Source organism: Protopterus annectens, chromosome 1.part1 (genome assembly GCF_019279795.1).
Source record: "Protopterus annectens isolate FY-2018-M chromosome 1.part1, PAN1.0, whole genome shotgun sequence".
Taxonomy (NCBI): Eukaryota; Metazoa; Chordata; order Ceratodontiformes; family Protopteridae; genus Protopterus; species Protopterus annectens.
The window spans coordinates 42,401,101-42,420,499 of NC_056726.1; the positions used below are offsets into that span (position 1 = coordinate 42,401,101).

The 19,399-nt window shown below is 41.1% G+C and overlaps 1 protein-coding gene across 4 annotated transcripts in view; it reads right to left on the reverse strand.

Moving 5' to 3' along the window:
* ARHGEF10 (Rho guanine nucleotide exchange factor 10) overlaps nt 1-19,399 on the reverse strand; it is a 2,254,368-nt gene that overhangs the window by 173,962 nt on the left and 2,061,007 nt on the right. For all 4 annotated transcript variants that reach the window (XM_044073505.1, XM_044073484.1, XM_044073499.1 and 1 more), the window contains one exon: nt 5,641-5,815. In XM_044073505.1, the coding sequence (XP_043929440.1) occupies nt 5,641-5,815 (175 nt within the window). The remainder of the gene's footprint in view (nt 1-5,640; nt 5,816-19,399) is intronic.

A 19,399-nucleotide genomic window follows, 5' to 3' on the forward strand; every position in this document is an offset into this window, starting at 1 on the left:
AAAATCAGGTACTATGAATGGAGATGTCGATGGCACAAACGTGCTTCCGTGAATCTTCCTGTGTCACGACAGCAGAGCATTGCAGCCCTTGTGAGCTGCCATATGCCACTCCCATGTCTAATGTCTATAATGTCCATAGTATTTTCTGAATCCATAGCGGTGTGTACGTGGTATGGCTGCAGCACAGCCATGACGTTTGTACCCCTGTGTACAGTTAGAGTGTTGTGCATCTCTTTTTCTCTGCAGTATACCTTAGAAGAGCATTCATGGATGTTAAGGTTTCTCCATTCTCAGCAAACCACAGTGCCCTGACTCTGTCTCTGTAAGGATCACACACACAGGACCAGAGCTTGTACGGTACTAGGCTAAGTCACACTTCAGTGCCTGTGCAGCATGCTTTTGAATCCAGTAGCCCAATAACTAACATGTTTTGAAAATAATTTAACAGTACTTAAAAGACATATGCAATTAGTAACGCATTTTGCACACACAGACTACTTTGCCATCACCTGGACTAGGACATTTCAATATTTCTTTCAGCCAAATGATTTCCATAATTTGATAGTCACTTCAAATGTTTCAGACATATTAAATGAAATCTGAAGATATTTTCCAGTTATTTAAAATTCTAAACTACTGGAAAGGACATGTTTTTGTTGGTAACACACAATACTACAACTCAGCTTGCCAGTGCACATAATACATAACAATTAGTCTGAAGAGAGTATGTGAAATTGACACTTTGAAAGCAGTGAAGCTCAAACAGAAAGTGCTTCAGAGCATAACAAACACAGCTATATAGATTTGTCCCTTATCTGTGTTAGAATGTCGAATTACCAAAGCATCAACTTTTGTAACATTGATCCCATATAAGTGAAATGGCACAATAATGAAGTGCTATAAAACATCGACAACAAGCTAACTAGATACACCAAGTCTAAGGTTGCACTACAGTTGATAATGTGCCAAACCCCAATCCCAGATGGACTATGATCTCCCACAGTCACCTGCACTGTGTGATTTATTTCATTTTCGTTGTAGTGGCACTTAATATTGTGCATTTTTGCTTCTACGGGCTTGATATTATGAATGCTGATGCTCTGGCAATTTGATGTGATAACAGAATTTATCCCTGCAGTTAGTTTTATAGTGCAGTGCATAGGAATATGCTTGTACAAAACTATACTGTGATTTGCCACAGTACACCTCTTTGAATAATGATACACATTACCCTGCTCAGTGAATTATTATAGTGCCTGCAAATCCTACACAACTGTGTTACATTCATCTGTAACCAATCTGGCAAAAACATTACAACATATTTTTATTTCCATTTCAAGCTGAGCTCCAGACATTACTCTTCAGGCCACCATTGACTCCATAACATACAATTTCACATATGCACTCGTCTTGTCTAATCCATAGTGATGCTATTATGATGCCTACTGGTACAATTTAAAGCACTGTGATGTAATATCTGCACCTACTGGTACAATTTAAAGCACTGTGATGTAATACCTGTGATGCGGGTCTATATCACTTCCACGAAAATACAAGTAGTTGAACACCTATCCATCAAGTCCAATACAGCAAACGTTCTTGTCATCGAATCTACACATCAGCGAAACTTTTCCCAGGGTAAAGAGTTAGCTGTCCAACATGCCGAGCAATACACACACCGCAGTATATCGATCGACCAATGTGGGGGGCCCCCACAGTCCCAAATGTGGGGGCTATTCCCTCCGCACCCCCCTACTTAAATATACCAACTCCGCGATTGCACTCCAATGAGGAAAAGGGCAATTTCTGGATGTTGGACAGCTAACTCTTTGCTCTGAGAAAAATGTTTGCTGATGTGAACGTTTGATAAACAGCTGTTCTCTGTACTGGGGTCAATGAATAGGTGTTCGAGTTCTTGTGTTTTTATTAGAAGTGATACTGATGCCTGTGATGCAATATCTGCTGCCTGTGATGCAATATCTGTTATTGTACCACTTCTGGTATAGTAGCGGTCCCTCTAATTGTAATCATACAATTGCTAGTTTCTACAACAATCATTAAACAGGAATACATTATATAAGTAATATTAACATAGAAAGTTATTACATGATTCACTTAACACCGAACATCTATCCATTATGCAACAGTTAAATAACTTAACTAGGTCTGTACTTGAGTACAGAAAGGTTTATTTGGAAAAGGTGAAAACTACAGAATGACTCTTTTTCTTTAAAACACTAATACCAAATAACATCAACAGAAACTCTGATTTCGGACTTCTGATTATCACCAGCTTGGCATATTTGTTTTAATCTGCAATTACACTTCCTAACAGAAAGGGAGATTGAAGACTCTTGTTTTCAAGTCTAGGTTACACAGCTTCATGCAATCACCAGTGCTTAAGACAGGCAAATTCAATCAATATACTTCACGGTGAACATCTCGTTGTTAGCAAACTGTAAAAGCAAACACTTGGTTTTATTTAGAAACAATTGTTTGCTTTACCTCTATGTAATGGTGATCTCAGAGGTGAATATATTAAGCAACGGGTGGATGGTGTACACCTCACATACAGGTGCAGGAAACAATGCAGTTGCTCAAATCACTTGATTATGGACAAATATCTGTTAGCAATGCTGTGATCATCAACATTTGCATTCAGTGTGAAATTGTTATGACTACAACTGCGCACTTTTATTTTATGGGGATGGGGAATGGATGGTGAAAACAGATTATGCACTCCCAAGAGATTATCCTCCTTTGCACTTAACACTAATTAATATAATCATCTCCAGGTTTTCACACAACTTGGAAAAGTGAAAATCAGTCACTGAGTATCCCTCCACCCTGTGTCCATTAAGCCTCCATTCCGTAAATGCCCACTCATTTCTCCTGAGTCCAGCATCCTAGGCCACCTGGAGAGGAAGATGATAGCCAAGAATTGTGGCTGCCATCAGTGGGGATTAGTATTTTTTCTTTATGCTTCAAACTATCTTCGTATGCTGGAAAGTGTAATACAATGTCTGCTATATTGGATACAATGATGTGCACGCTCCCTCCTGTTTGTGATTACCAGCTACAGTACCTGCACATTTCTTTCAGGATTTGTTCTCCCTGAATTCCAAATTCTAAACTAAAAGGTAAAAACATCACACAGTTAAACCATTCAGTAAAAACTGTAAGAAAGAGCCAGAAAAGCTAGAGTCTTCACTGTGTAATACCTTAAACCTCCAATACTGGAGGCCCATATGATATATGCAAATGATCACTTAAGGACATGACAGTGTTTCAGTTACATGGCTTCAAAATGCCCATTGTTTTTTTTTTACTTTTTAAGTCTTTATGGGTATATTCACGCCAATGTAGGTTAACTGGTTAGGCTTAAATCTATAAATCAATTTATACCTCTTTGAGAAGGTAACCAAAGCAACAGATGAGGGAAAAATGGTTCACACTGTCTACCTTGACCTGACAAAGCCACTTGACACAATCCCCTACTCGGGCATTGTTTACTAACTCAAGAGGTTAGATACAAACTCATATGTCACCCTGTGGATAGCCAAATGGTTCACAGACCGGATGCAGGAAGTTAGAATTGAGGAGTCCACCTCTACAAAGAGGCCATTCACAAGTGAAATCCCTTGGGGATCAGTCCTTGGACTGCTCCTTTTTGGCATTCACTTGTCTGAAGTCAATACCAATCTCAGTGGTTTCTGGCTGACTAAATTTGCAGATGATTGCAAATTAGGAGCTGTCATCGAATCCCACACAGACACAAATGTTCTCCAGGAGGGGCTGACATAGACAAACAACTGGTGTCAGAGTCATGGACTAAAACTAAATGCCAAGAAATGCATAATGGTATCCTTTGGGAAGTCATCCACCCCTGGTAACTATCATATTGACAACACACCCCTTAGATTTGACCCAATAATCTGGGACTTAGGGACACACATAGATAGTAATCTATCCTTTGACCATCACGTGCTACAGTAGTGAGGAAATCATTCTATGGTGAGCAACTTATAAACAAACTATGGCATCTAAGTCCAAGGAAGTCATTGTTCCACTGTATTTGGCATCCATCCATCATCGAGTACAATACCGCCTTTGGTATGGACCTAACCAGGCATATCCAACAATTGGAACACCCACAGAGGTTCCTCACTAAAAAAATACAGTGCACAAGTAAAATGTCCTATGCAGACTGCCTCAAGGTCCTATCTCTCTATTCTGTCTCCTACAGGCTTTTGAGGGGAGATTTATGCCTGGCATGCAGGGCATTGTCAGACCCCACTCTGATGGACATCCTGCATAAACACAAAACAAACAGCACCAGAATTACCCATTCTAAAGACTTAAACCTTGCCTGTGATATAAATAGGACCTGCTGGTCAAACAGGTATGTATCCCAGAGACAACCCCATCTGTGGAACAGGCTCCCCATCCATGTGAAGCAGAGTGCCTCCCTAACCCAATTCAAGTGCAATTTGGACAGTTGGATGGGGAACAGAAAATTCATCCCTGGTTTGGCACCTATGTCTCTAATGAACAAAGGCAACCTGTAAATGGTTCATCTCCCAAGCTCTTGCTCGTAAATGTTTCATCTCCCAACCCCCTGGTTACACTTATCAAGGGTATCAGAGCTTGTCAGAGATTTGTGATGCATGGTTAGGCTTAAAAAGGCCCTTGTGATCATTAGCCTAGTAAACACCTATGAACCCTAATAGTTGCAGGCATGCATATTGTTGGCACTTTTCTAACCTCAACAGGGTATTCAGAAGACATGTAGCTGAAACACTGTTATGCCCTTAAGGGTTCATTTGTATATATTCTATGGGCCTCCACTACAGGAGGTTTAAGTTATTACATGGTGAAGATTCGAGCTTTGCTGGATCTTTCTTGCAGTTTTTACTGAATGGTTTATCTGTTTGACCTTTTTACACTTTGGTTTGGATATTGATTAGGATATTTTGCAGGTACCATAATATATGGGAGTATCAGGCTTGACTTCATGCTCTAATCCCCTTATGTTGTACTGATGAATGCAGAAAAAGGTTAAAACGTAGCATTCTTCAACTAGTGGGGTTTGGCTTTATTGGTCTGAATGTACTCATAAAGACTTAAAAAGTAAAAAGTCATGGGCATTCAGAACCATGTATCTAAACACTGCTATAATCCTTACGGGATCATTTGCATAGCTCTCATGGACCGCTACTAGAGGAGGTTTAAGGTATTACACAGCGAAGACTATAGCTAAGCTAGATCTTTCATGAATTTTTTACTAAGCAAGTTCCAACCTGTAAGTGCTGCAGTACCATGCATTCCCCTGGTAGACCTAGACTGTACCACTAACCCCTCCCAAGATGGTTAAACTGGTATGAGACACTCCCTTTGTCTCTGCTGGCTCTTCCAGATTTCTGGCTGGTAATTTTAGCCAGATCAACTAGAGCATATTCAGCAAAAAAAAAAAAAAATTTTTACAGACAGGAGTTGGTGGTTGTTTGTAACTTTTGTCTCAACAAACCACACTTTTCCATCTTTTATAACACTGAAATGAAGTTATGCACTGCAAAAAGAGCAGAACAACGTCCATTTTACATTTCATTCCTCTCCATAATCACATTAATTGAAAATTACCTGAAAGCATTTTGTGGATGGGAGTAGCAATATTAATATCCTGGAGATGTTTGAGTGTTTCAATATGGAACAAGCGCAAAGATGATCCAGAAGTAAAGCCAATCCAGATTCCAACTCCAGCCACTGCTATGTGGGAAATGACCATGCCTTCATCCTGGTGGGCATCAAGCTGGCGCTGCAAGAAAATAAAAATAAATTACATTGAGATATAATAAAGCTGTTCGACTTTATTGTCAATTTGTATTTTTTTCATTCATCAATTGATTCATCTGCAAGGAATGCTGACAAAAGAAAAAGACTGTGATATTACATTTAAACACTGTAGCCCTCGAAAATTAAATATTTTAAACATTAGTGACTTAGGATCCTAGAAATTTTACAAACTGCAGGTGACTCATAGGTATAAGCCGAAAGCATCTGCTTGAGACATCACTTTGTCAGTTCAAACATGTATCCAGGTTATCAAAGGCATGCTATGGAAACAAAATGACACTGTACTTTTGTCCTCTGAATGCACAGGTATATGGAAGTGTTTGGTGCTAAGGTAACCCATCATACAGGCCAAAAGGCAATCACTATATCAAAATCTTAATCGTGCAGATAGGAAGCTGCATGTTCCACAGACAGAGTATGTCAAGCAGCTATCACTGCATGTCCTTAATTCCAGAACCTTATTTGTTAAGCAATCTAAGATTACACCAGAGTGACACCTCTAGGTGTTTCTGCAGCTACAGCCTACTGATGCCTCTACGCATCAAACATTGCCTGTTCATATTTGCATTAATAATTCAAAACTACGCTACATAGAAACTATTTAAAAAATTCATCTTAAGCCTTATACAATGGGAAATTATATCTAATCTCTGTCTAGTGCAGATAGAGAGCTATTAACAGTTGTTCGTATATTTACTTACATTGTCATAAATTCCATCGTTTACAAATTTTTCAACTACCAAGTAGCACAGATAGAAATGCTTAGCCCCATATGAAAGCCCTCAGCTGCTGAACAAAATGCTGCTGACAGCGTGTGTATGAGTGGTTGCAGAGATATTGCAAGTTGTTTACAAAATATTACAAACTTAATAATTTCTGTGTTTACTGAAACTTGTAAAATTCAGTTTAAGACTTAGAACCTAAATAGTAAAATAGTTTATGCTCAAGATTTTGCCATTTACACTTACTCACTAACCCCTATGATTCCAGAGATATGAACATTTGTTTGAAATGTGAGGACATAATTTGATTTTATCGAAAAGATTAGCCTCTGTCCATTGGAAGTTACAGTACAAACTTCCAGAAGTACAATGAGGGAATAAGTTAAGGGGAGGAATGAATCTGCAAATATGAAATATTACAAAGAGTCCTATTTACTGAGCTGAGCAAATCACTCCATAAAACTGCTGTAAAGTATTCTTAGTTTTCATAAGCATCTCAAGAAACATCCTTTAGACATAAATATTCATCATCATATTCTTTCCTATCTTGATTGCTTACATGCCAATGGGGATAGGGATAGGTATTCTAAGAATGATTCATGCTATTTATTGCTAGGAAAATAACATAGCTTTTTGTTCCATATTAACTGTCATCCTGTATGGAAACAGTTGCATTATATGTAGACAGGTTCAGTAACACACACTAAAGCTTGCAATGAAAAGCTAGTCAACTAAAATTACATAAACCACTTACCCATGTTTTTGATCTGTTAAATAATAAAAGCTTGAACCCTTCAAAAATAGAATCCACTGTAAACCAAGAAACACGGGGAGCACTTCTGTGATACACTAAACTTAAGTGGATATTTTTTTTCACATAGTTTCACAGAATGTAGCTAAGGCTGTACCTCAACTATGTACTTTTACCCTTAGTGCAAACACATGTATTTGAGGTGTGCAACTAGTTACTTTAGCCAAAGTCCAGGAAACTAGGTGAAAATACCAAATTACCAGCTTGCACAAGTACTAAGCACTTATGAATATCCCTACAAGGTGTTGATATGTAGAAGGCACTGTGAATATACTCATGTTTCATGTGGCTTACAGCATTAAGCATATATAACAGCAGATGATATCTGAATAAATGTTGCCTTGTAGAAATGACCTGCCTAATGGATCTAAATCTCAAAGATACAAAATAATAAATTGCAATGGATTTTATGAATAAATACATAGGGCCAGATTGCAAAATACCAGCTCTCAGTTTAAGTCTGCCCTGATTCCAAAAGATTTTCTGTCAGTTTATGTGGCTTACTTTGGTGTAGGGCCTATCGATAAACAGGCTTACACTGGTAACCATGTTCCAAATTACCTGCTCTCAGTGTAAGTGGTCACTTGTACTGAGAGCAAGTCTTTTGGAATCAGGTCCATAGTGGTAGTCTTTAATTCATAGGTTCATAGGTTCATAAGTAGGTACTAGGCTATCTGCCCGAAGGCATTTATAAGCCTAGCCGGAATTGTGTTGGGTTTCGCTGCCCCCTTAGATTAGTTCCTTGTGCCTCTGTCCAGCAGAGCCACTGAAGTGATCCCTGAGGTAAACTTTCTGTTTCCCAACCACTCGTCAAGGTTTCTTTTGAAGAGTGTTAGCGAGGAGCTCTGCCTAATGTAGATTGGAATCTTGTTCCAGAGCATGGGAAGTCTCTGGGACAGGAATCTATCCCTCCAGCACATCCTATTTATTGCTGTGGTGAGGTTTAGATCCCTAGAGCATGTGGCTCGAGGGGATATGGTTTTCTTTAGTTGGAACATGCCCATCAATTCTGGGTTGGCCATGGCCCTGTATGTCAGTCATAGATCACCTCTGAGTAGGCAGTATGCAACCGAGTACAGCTGGAGTTTCTTTAGTCGAGCTGCACAGGGCATCTGTTTGAGGCCAGTGATCCTTTTAGTGAGGTACTACTGTGGACTTGCCAGCTGTTGCAGGTGTCTTGTAAGGTACATCCCAAATGGGGCGTTGTACTCTATGATGGGTCTGATGAGTGATGAGTAGAGGGGCACAATGACCTCTTTTTTTCTTGATGCAAACCCTTTTGTGATTAGGTGGGCTACATAGAAGGATTTTCTAACCACTTTGGCAATGTGATTATCAAAGGAGAGATTACTATCTACTTGGGTCCCTAGATCCCTTATTACGTCTTCTGTATTTAGGGGGCTACCACCTATGTGGTAGTTTGTGGGTACTTTGTTTTTTCCAAAGGGGATGACTATGCACTTTTTGGCATTTAGCTTGAGGCCATGGTTTTGACACCAGGTATCTGTCTCAGTGAGACCCTTTTGGAGGATGTCTGTGTCAGCCAGAGAGTCAATTATAGCCCCTAGTTTGCAGTCGTGTGTAAACTTGGTCAGCCATAGACCTCCTGTGTTTGCCTGTACCTCTGAGAAGTATATGCCGAACAGCAAGGGTCCTAAGGACTGAGCCCTGGGGAACACCACTTGTAACCGGTTTAGAGTCAGACCTAGCTCCTGTAACTCTTACCATGTGTGTTCTGTCCTTGAGCCAATTGGCAACCCATCTTGTGATGTAGGGTTTATGTTCAGGCTGTTGAGCTTGTCTATAATACCAGAATGGGGAATGGTGTCGAAGGCCTTTGCAAGGTCTAGGTAGGCTGTATGGACCACCTTTCCCTCATCGATAGCCTTGGTAACTAACTCAAAGAAGTCCACCAGGTTTAAGAGGCATGATCTGCCCTTAACAAAGCCGAACTGGGTAGGGTCAAGTGTTTGGAGGTTCCCAATGTCTCTGTTAATGAGATCCAGGATTATGCGCTCCATAGCCTTGCAGACCAAGCTAGTCAGGCTTATAGGATGATAGTTCCCGGGGTCTGTTGTGGCTCCACCTTTGTGGAGTGGAATAACCGTTGCTGTGCACCATTCAATGGGCATGTAGCCTGTGTAGAGGCTGAGTTTGAACAGTGTGTTTAGGTGAGGGGTTAGTTCATCTTTGAGCTCGTGTAGGATGCAGCCTGGGACACTGTCTGGTCCCATTGATGCTGTGTTTTTGGCTTTGGAGAGGGCTGTTTTAACCTGAGTGTCTGTGATTTCAGGGGCACTACATTCTTCTGGTATGGTTATGGGCCCTTTTGGGGGTGACGTTTACACTGAACCTGTCTGCCAGGATGTTGGCGATATCGGTCAGTTCAGTGGATTTTGTGCCATTCTGCACTAACTCTGAGTAGATCTGAGAATTGCCACTTAGATTCTTGACATAGCTACCAAATGCCTTGTGGTTATCTTTGGAGTCCTTGGCAATTTTTCTTTCGAAGCTAGCCTTAGACGATTTTATGAGGGAATGTAGTTTCTTGCTGATATTGATCAGGGACGTCTTCCCTTCTTGGGATTTTATTATTTTCTGTACTAGTTTCCTCCTCCTACTGTATAGCTTGTTTATGGCAGGGGTCCACCAGACTGGTTTCCTTTTCTTGGAGGAGTGCGTCTTGGGTTAGTGTGGGATAGCATGATCCATGCATTCTTGTAGGTGCCTGTAGAGTGCATTAGTAAAGGATTTTGCAGCTTGGGCAGCATTATCCTTTAGCATGGGGGCTTTGAAACTTTCCATCTGGATCTTAAGTAATGTGAAGTTTGCTTTTGAAAAGTTTTTCACTATGGTTTCTTTGACCGGGGGGTGGGGGCGAAATGTGGATATCCAGAGTGATTAATTTATGGTCAGATCTAACCAGCAAGGGGTTGACCTCCGGTGTGGAACATTGGTCGCTCATGTTGGTGATGACCAAGTCCAATATGTTGTCACCTCTGGTGGGGGTGTTGACCAGTTGAGCCATGGTATTTGAGTTTAAAAATTCTAGGAAATGTTGGGCAAGGGAGTTAGTACTTGAGTAGTTCTCCCAGTTAATGTTTAGGTAATTGAAATCACCCAATATCAGGGTGTTTAGTAGGACTTTTATGTTTCCTAGTGTTTCCAGAAATGCAGAATGGGGGTCCTGGGACATGGTGGGTGATCTGTAGCAAGCTACAATTTGAATTGCAGTTTTGCCCATTGTTAGATGCACGTGGATGATCTCTGAAGCATCGTGCTGTGCCACTAACCTGGAGGTGTGGGTATCCTTGATGAATATGGATACGCTCCCGCATTTTGTATTTTGGTCCGGGTTTTGTGGCCGAAATGTATGGTATGAGTTGTAGCTTGGTAGGGCTGGGGTGCTCTCTGGAGCCTTAAACCAGGTTTCTGTTACTGCACATATATCGATTTTCTCCATACTGAGGAGTGCCTCGAGTGCAATCATTTTGAGGTTTAGACTTCTGGCATTGAGTAGCATTACCCTCAGTTTTTTGTTACTTGTGCTATTTATGGTGGTGGGTTTGTCTTTTGAGCCTTGCCTAAAAAGGTGCTATGAGGGTGGCAAGAGCCTTGGCCAGTATTCAAAAGCATAAGGGTGACAGGTGGAAGCCATCTCTAGCAAAGCAGCGTGGCTTGTCGAGCATGTCATCCCAGGCTGAGAGACACTGGATCCCCTTTGAATGTCACCAGAAGCTTAGCCAATTGTTGAAATTGATAATTTTTTCTTTATACTGTGGTATCATTCTTAGTGACGGCAGGATGCTACTCAAGATCAGGGTCATACCGGCCTGGGCTACGTGATCAGAGAGCTCTTCTATGTCTCTTTTCATGTAGTCCAGGGAGGTACGGCTCAGGTCATTCACACCAACATAGACAATGACAGAGTCGTATTTGTACTTTTTCTGGAGTGACCTGAGTGCTTGTGTTATGTGGCGGATCCTGGAACCCGACAGGCAACTAACAGTAACCTTCTCCTTGTTCAGCCTAGTGAGTGGGACGTCAGTGTTCCTGACTATAGAGTCACCTATTACTAGTGTGTTGGGTACGTATTTTGCCTTAAGGGCCGTGACTGCGTGGCACACTGGTTTTGTGAAGTATGTGTTTCATGGTTTGCATTGGAGGGTGGAGGTTGCTTGGATGTCTGCTTTGGAGGTCTCTGTTGCTTTTGCAGATTTTTATTTAGAGCCTCCGAGTACATTTTTGTGTATTTATGTGTGCTTGTTGCCGGTGCTGGTTTCATAGGTCTATGTGTGACTGGTGGTGTCATGCAAGTAGTTCCCTTCTCCTCTTGACTGTCTGGTCCAGTCTTGGGTTGAGAGAGCTTAGCCTCCAGGTTGGCTGCATAATTGTATCTCTCGCATGTATTAGTGTTTGGTGGTAGGACGAGAGGGTTGTCTGTGTACATTGCCTCAAAATGCCCAGATTCACCAGTTGGACTGGACAGTGCACCTGAAACTGCCGCTTGGCCATGCTTGGATAGGTACAGTGAACTGTTTTACTGACTGGCTGGTAAGGTCGAATAGAGACCCTTGTCCTTCTCTACAGTATAGGGGGCTCTAGTGCTAAGGTTTATTAGTGCTTGCTATGAGTTTTGAGCAAGTGCCTGGCTGAGAGGTGAATGGTTTGAGTACTTAAGTTGAAAGTTTGTCTAGTTCCAAGGGAAAAATTGAGGAGTACACTTTGTGGAGCCAGGAATAGTTATACCCTAGCTAACCGGCACTGCCTGCCGCTCAAAACCGCACAAATGTGGGTTTTATAGCAGGGAAACGAAAGAGACAGAAATTAGCCCAAAATGGCCAATAAACTACTAATTTCTGAGCAGAAGCCACTCCTCCAGGGACAGATAGGCTGCTCAAAGCAGGTGAACAGAGAAACTTCCTTCTATCCAAGTAAAGTATGGGCAAACACAGAAACTTGTAACACAGCCCTGAATTCAGCACTAACCTGAAAACTGGACTATACTAGCTTAGAAAGATGGGAAAACAAGTAGATTTTTTGGGGGGTTTTTTGTATTTTTTCAGAAAATAAAGCAGATACAATCAAAAAACACTTTAAATGCACAGAAATGGCCATCACACTTGAGTGTTTAGCCTACAACAGTTAAACAGGTAATTTAAACACAAAAACGACTTTGTTAAAGTGCAGGCAGTAAAATAAGTACAATATGTAGCGGAAACAAGCTTTTTAAATCACATACACTCTAAAAAATTGGCGTTTTAGACGGAATTAGCTAAAGGCAGCAAGAAAATGCAGAAAAATTATACTAAATCACTCCAAAGTCTCTCTTTTGTCTCTCTGCTGCTGTAGAACTCTGCAGGGCACCAGGCAGGAGCTTGTTGAGCTGTATACAAGCACAAAAACCTTGCAAATGCAGGTTTTATAGCAGGGAAATGAAAGAGATAGAAATTAGCCCAAAATGGCCAATAAACTACTAATTTCTGGGCAGAAACCACTCCTCCAGGAACAGATAGGCTGCTCAAAGCACCCCTCTCTCACAGGTGAACAGAGAAACTTCTTTCTATCCAAGTAAGTTATGGGCAAACACAGAAACTTGTAACACAGCCCTGAATTCAGCACTAACTGGAAAACTGGGCTATACTAGCTTCTACAAGATAACAGGAATAAACAGCCATTTCAAAATGTTAACACTAATATATCTTGAATCTCATAACAGCAGCTTATAAATTACACAGTTACATCATCATACACTGATGAGAAAGCAAAAAATAAATAAATAAATAACCAACAGTATCCGTGGTGGTGCAGCGGTAGAGTTGTTGCCACACAGCAAGAGGTTCTCCCGTTCGATTCTCGGCTGGAGTGCATGGAGTGCCTTCTGTGTGGAGTCTGCATGTCCTCCCCACGGTTGGGTGGGCATTCAAAAGACATGAGTAAATGGGCGTGCCTTCATTGAAGGTTGTACGTCGAGCTGGCACCTCGGCGTTCGTCAAAATCTACTGTCAATCATTAGCGGACCGGAGTTCTGCTGTGGCGACCCCTAACCGGGAAAAGCCGAACAACATACAGCAAAACAAAGTAATAAGAATAAATAACTTGGAACATACAATAATATTCCTTAAAAGAATGACATGTCCCACCACAGAATCAGACTATTTCCAGTATATTTTTATTAGTTTTTCCTATGAAATGTTTTGTTGTATAATTAGAACGTTTATCAAAACTTAACACCTAGAAAATATATTGCCACAATCTCATTATTCTCACCAAATTGACTGGTGCGGTCCATTAAAATGCAGGTGCTGAACTGTACATATATGCCACTGAACTCCATTACACAGGCTGTCTATTTAACTATAAGGCATTTTCATTTAATTCTCAAAACTTTAAATTCTCTGTGTGTATAACCTTTGCCATTGGACTCCATTATACAGGCTGTCTATTTAACTATATTGTCCACTGATAACCAGATGGGCGGCCACGGTGGTGCAATGGTTAGCATTGATGCCTCACAGCAAGAGGTTCTCCAGTTCGATCCTCAGTTGGGGTTTCTTCTGTGTGGAGTCTGCATGTCTTCCCTGTGGTCGCGTGGGTTTCCTCCAGGTGCTCTGGTTTCCTCCCACATCCCAAAGACATGCTGCAGGTGGATTGGACACTCTAAATTGTCCATAGGTGTGAGTGCGTGTGTGTGTTCTGTGGAAGGTTGGGTGCCGGGCTGGCAACTTGATACTGTAAAACTTCACTGCCAATCATGAGTGGAGAGGTGATCCACTGTGGCAACCCCTAACTGGGAAAAGCTGAAAGAAGAAGTCCACATATGTAAAAAAATAATTTTATCTTGCATTGTATCAATTGTATATATTGTATTAATATTTTGTATTTTGCATTCTGTGTATTACTATTATGTATTTGTTTTTATTCTTTTTATTTACTTTGATTCTCTGTATTATTCTGGAGCTTTTCTCCCCAGGACACCATTGAAAACGGGCTCTTCATGGCCCAATGGACTATCGTGGCAAACAAACTGCAAATAAATAAACAAATAAATAAAATAAAATAACCTACCGAGGGCAATGACAACAAAAAATACACTGAACCCACAGATATTGCTAACATTCTGGCTGACAGGTTCAGTGCAAATTTCTCGCCTCCTTCACTCCCAAAAGAAAAAATACTTATCCCAGCTGAATGTAATCTCCCTGTCATCTCAGATGTCCAAGTGAGAACCGCCCTAAACAAAGCAAAAAACACAGCATCAATGGGACCTGATGGTATCTCGGGGTGCGTGTTACGTGAACTCCAAGAGGAGCTAAACCCACACATAAAAATGCTATTTAACCTTAGCCTTACTTCGGGATATGTACCTGAACAGTGGCGTACAGCAACAGTGGTCCCACTCCACAAGGGGGGTGCCTCTACAGACCCTGGAAACTACCGCCCCATAAGCTTAACTAGCCTGGTCTGCAAAGCTATGGAAAGAATCATTATGGAACTCATAAACAGAGACATAGGGGACCTACAGACACTTGACCCCACCCAGTTCGGCTTTGTAAAGGGCAGATCCTGCCTTTTAAACCTGGTTGACTTTTTCGAAACAGTCCATACAGCATACCTGGACTTGGCTAAGGCCTTCGACACAACACCCCACTCAGGCATCATAGATAAGCTAAACAGCTTAAAAGTAAACCCTTATGTCACTAGATGGGTTGCAAACTGGCTAAAGGACAGAACCCATAAAGTTAAAATCGCTGGAGCAATGTCAGACTCAAAGCCAGTCACAAGTGGTGTCCCACAGGGATCTGTCCTGGGACCCCTCTTGTTCGGCATTTATTTCTCAGGTGTTAAAGCAAACATGGGAGGGCTGTGGTTGACAAAGTTCGCAGATGACTGCAAACTAGGTGCCATAGTCGATACATCAGCAGACACACACATCCTACAAAAAGGCCTCACTGAAACGGACAACTGGTGCCGTAGTCAGGGCCTTAAACTAAATGCCAAAAAATGTATAGTCATCCCTTTTGGAAAAAACAAAGTACCCACAAATTATCACATAGACAGCAACCCACTGAGCACGGAAAAAGTAATCAGAGACCTAGGGACCCAAGTAAACAGCGACTTCTCATTTGACACCCACGTTGCCAAAGTGGTCAGAAAAACATTCTACCTTGCACACCTCATCATGAAGGGATTCACATCTAGAGCCAAGGATGTCATTGTACCCCTATATTCCTCCCTCATCAGACCCATGATTGAGTACAATGCCCCATTTGGTATGTACCTCACCCGGCAATTGCAACAGCTGGAGAGACCACAAAAGTACCTCACCAAAAGGATCACGGGTCTCCAACATATGTCTTATTCCGCCAGACTAAAGAAACTTCAGCTCTATTCAGTAGCGTACCGCCTGCTCAGAGGTGATCTCTGCCTGACGTACAAGGCCATGTCCAATCAGGATCTGATGGACATGCTCCACCTCAAAAAATCCAAATCCATCAGGACCACAAGAGCTAAAGACTTAAACCTCGGCACAAGTATGAATAGGACATGCTGGAGGGATAGATTCATAACCCAGAGGCTTCCCATGCTTTGGAACAGGATCTCAGTTCGTATTAGGCAGAGCCCCTCACTGACTCTCTTCAAGAGAAATCTTGATGAGTGGATGGGAGATCGTACGTTTACCCCAGGGGTCACATCTGTGTCACTGCTAGACAGGGGCACAGTAAACTAATTCTATTATATAAGGGGACCTTCATTGTGTCACTGCTAGACAGAGGCACAGTATTCTAGATTTATTCTGTACATTTTTGTACCATTTCATGGGGTGGCAAAAGCCACATCACTATGGCTAAGCTTACAAATGCCCCAGGGCAGATAGCCTAGTACTGTACTATGAAACTATAAACTATAAATTAATCATCTACACAGAATACTAATACTGCCATCTAGTGGAAGATTTGCTAACTACGACATGAAAATAACAAAAATAACTTCAGTTTCAAATACTTGTAACACAGGCTAAACAGATGTAATGACTATGCTATACTAAAGGCTGAAATACTGACAACTTTCCAGACTGTTCTGATGATCTTAAACAAGACAGACAGGAAAGGGAAAACCTTGGTAGAGAACTACATGCACACTGATTGTGCTCACTGTAATGCTAACAATGCAGACACAACTCTCCCTTCTCAAATACAAGGAACAAAGGGCATGCAGCAGTGGCACTAGTCCCTATATTGTTGCAGAACTTTTCTGAAAACATAGATATAAATTCAACATATGGTCGGATTTTATCCAGCATTGACACTTTGCTAGAAGTGTTGAAAGTTGGTAAAAATAAAACTGTTGAGGGGACAGGAAGCTTATTCTAAAATGGTGGTTCTGGAAATTATCAACAGGGTCCCAGTACCAAATAAAAAATCAGGTACCAGTATTATGGTAAAAATTTTTAGGCACCTAGCAACAAAACTTATGTGAACAAGAGGAAGAACTAAACTTAGTCCCAGATTTAACTGTTGAGAGATAACCGAGGGCCGAGGGTACCACCAACTTATGTGAGCTGATTTGGGAAGTCACTAGAAAGGTCTAATGGCTCTTTAATTTATAAGCCATTATTATTCCAAAGGAACCCACACGGTGACCTGCTGCTGTTAATGAGCATGGAGAGAGACTGACTTAGAGAGGAGACAGGGAGTCCATATACGTAAAAACTGGCACCTTATATCTTCAAATTCCGTCTGGGTTGAAAATTAGGGCACTAAACCAAGATTTATAACCTAAGGAACTGCTGCAAAGGGATGTACCCCTAAGCTCATTTTATAAGAAGAAATATTGCCATGTGTGAATTAGGCGTTTGGCGCTTTACATCGGTAAACGGACTGCAGGTCAGGGGATGTATATGAACATCATGTACGCATATAAAAACAACAAGTGCGACAATGCACTGGCACTTTTTTTCCTCTATGTAGATAGGGTAGACCCTTCAGTTTGTGGTTAGCGTACAGGAGTATATGGAAACATTATTAGTTAAAATATCTACCATTTGTGGCAAAAGGATATAGTAATATATGATGTAACAAAAAGTCATTTAGCCCTCCTGCAATGGTAGTTATAACTTCTCTCCCTCCTATATTTAATGGAGTGTGTGTTTAACTGTGTTTTTTGTCTATGAAGAACTGGAAGAAGCCACGCCGAAGCGAAAACGCTAATATGGTATTATAAAAAACTAAGGACTATGACTTGGTTTCCTGCTTTCTGCTGACAAGGACCTCGCTTTGTGGATTTACTGTTTTTTTTCGTTTTCTTCTTGGTTTGTTTTCTGAAAACATTCCAGGATATGTAGTCACAGACCTTCTTGAAGTCTACAAAACACATGTAGCCAGTATTGGCAAACTCCAATGATCCTTATAATAGCTATATAAGGAAAAGAGTTGATCTGCTTTTATTGGCAGAATCTGCACTTCTCCTCCAGAGTCAAAGGACTGCTTATGGGACACAGTCTCCATTCCAAAACTCTGGTGTATTCTTTTCCAAGGAGGTAGAAGATTGTGAAACTCCTGTTCCCCTTTTTTGAAAATGAAGACTACTACCTCAGTTTGTTAATTCAGACATACAGAGGATTTCAAACAGTAGCTAAGGTCTGCAGAGTATCATGTTTGGGGACACAATGGTTGTATCTTTTTTTTTTTTAATTTCTCCAAATCTTTTGAGTTTGTAATACCATGATGGGAATGGATCCCATTCCTAAGTCAAAGTATGATTAAAGATCGTGATATTAGTATTGTTTCACTTTTTGATGTCAGCTAAAAGTGCTCTTCGCAGCACCCACAATTTTCCCAGTAATGACTCCTTCTGTAATTCGTACGGAGTTACATGTATTGGCAGCATATCTAAATAGGATTGTAGATTCTTTTTTATAAGACCCATTGCTCCTACTACTATTGGAACTATCTGGGCATCTTTCTTCCACATTGCTCTCATTTCTGCTTGCAAATCCTGATATTTTATGACTTTGTGTCTCTCTGTACGCAGGACACTATAGTCACTGGGTGTGGTGATTGCAATGATCAATGCTACTTTTGTCTTCTTTTCTTGGACCACTATATCTGTATCTTTATTGTTTGAAGATAGTGATGTCCTCTTAAACTAAAGTAACTGCAATCTTCAACATAAACTGGATCGATTATCTGCCTAGTGTAAATCAGTCTCCAAATGAAAGATCATGTCTCCCTAAAAATGCTCTCTCCAGTTAAAGGGAGGCAGCTATCTCAAGTGAGAAGTTTAGATGTTTTGGAATCTTGGTCATGAGTGAGAGTACAGGAAAACAGGATACTGACCAATGGGATTATGTATCAGGAACAATACTACTGGTGTTGTACTGGACCAAGATGGGGAAGCAAGAACCAAGTCTTAGCATGAATCTCTCAATTTATAGGTTAATCTATGTTCCCATCAATACCTACAGACATGAGCTTTGGGTAACAACCAAAGGGGTGAGAGCATGGGTAGAGCCACAGAAACAAGGTTCCCGTACAGGGTAGCTGAGCTCACTCTCCATGGCAGGGTAAGGAGGATGGCAATCAAGAAGGACCTCAAAGTACAGACATTGCTCTTCCTTGTTGACAAAAGTCAACTGATGTGGTCTGGGTACAGTGTGAGGATGCGCCGGTTGCCTCCCATGGGATGTGCTCCTGGCACAGTGCACTGGGAGAAAGCTACAGGGCAAACATATTATATGTATGAGGGATTACATCTCTCAACTTGCTGGGAAATCCTACAGAATGTGCAGGAGACTGTTGAAAGTGACAGACAGGTCCAGTTTATGATGCACAGCTTGCTACCCCTGCTACATTCACCACTTTAGAAAATGATGATGATGATGATGATGATGACAGTGTCAATGATGATATTATCTGAGGCTACATTTGACAACTTGTAGATAGCCTCTTGACTTAGAAGGCTGTTCTGACACAGGGGGCAGGATTCCAAAACAATTTATTTTTGAGGTAGG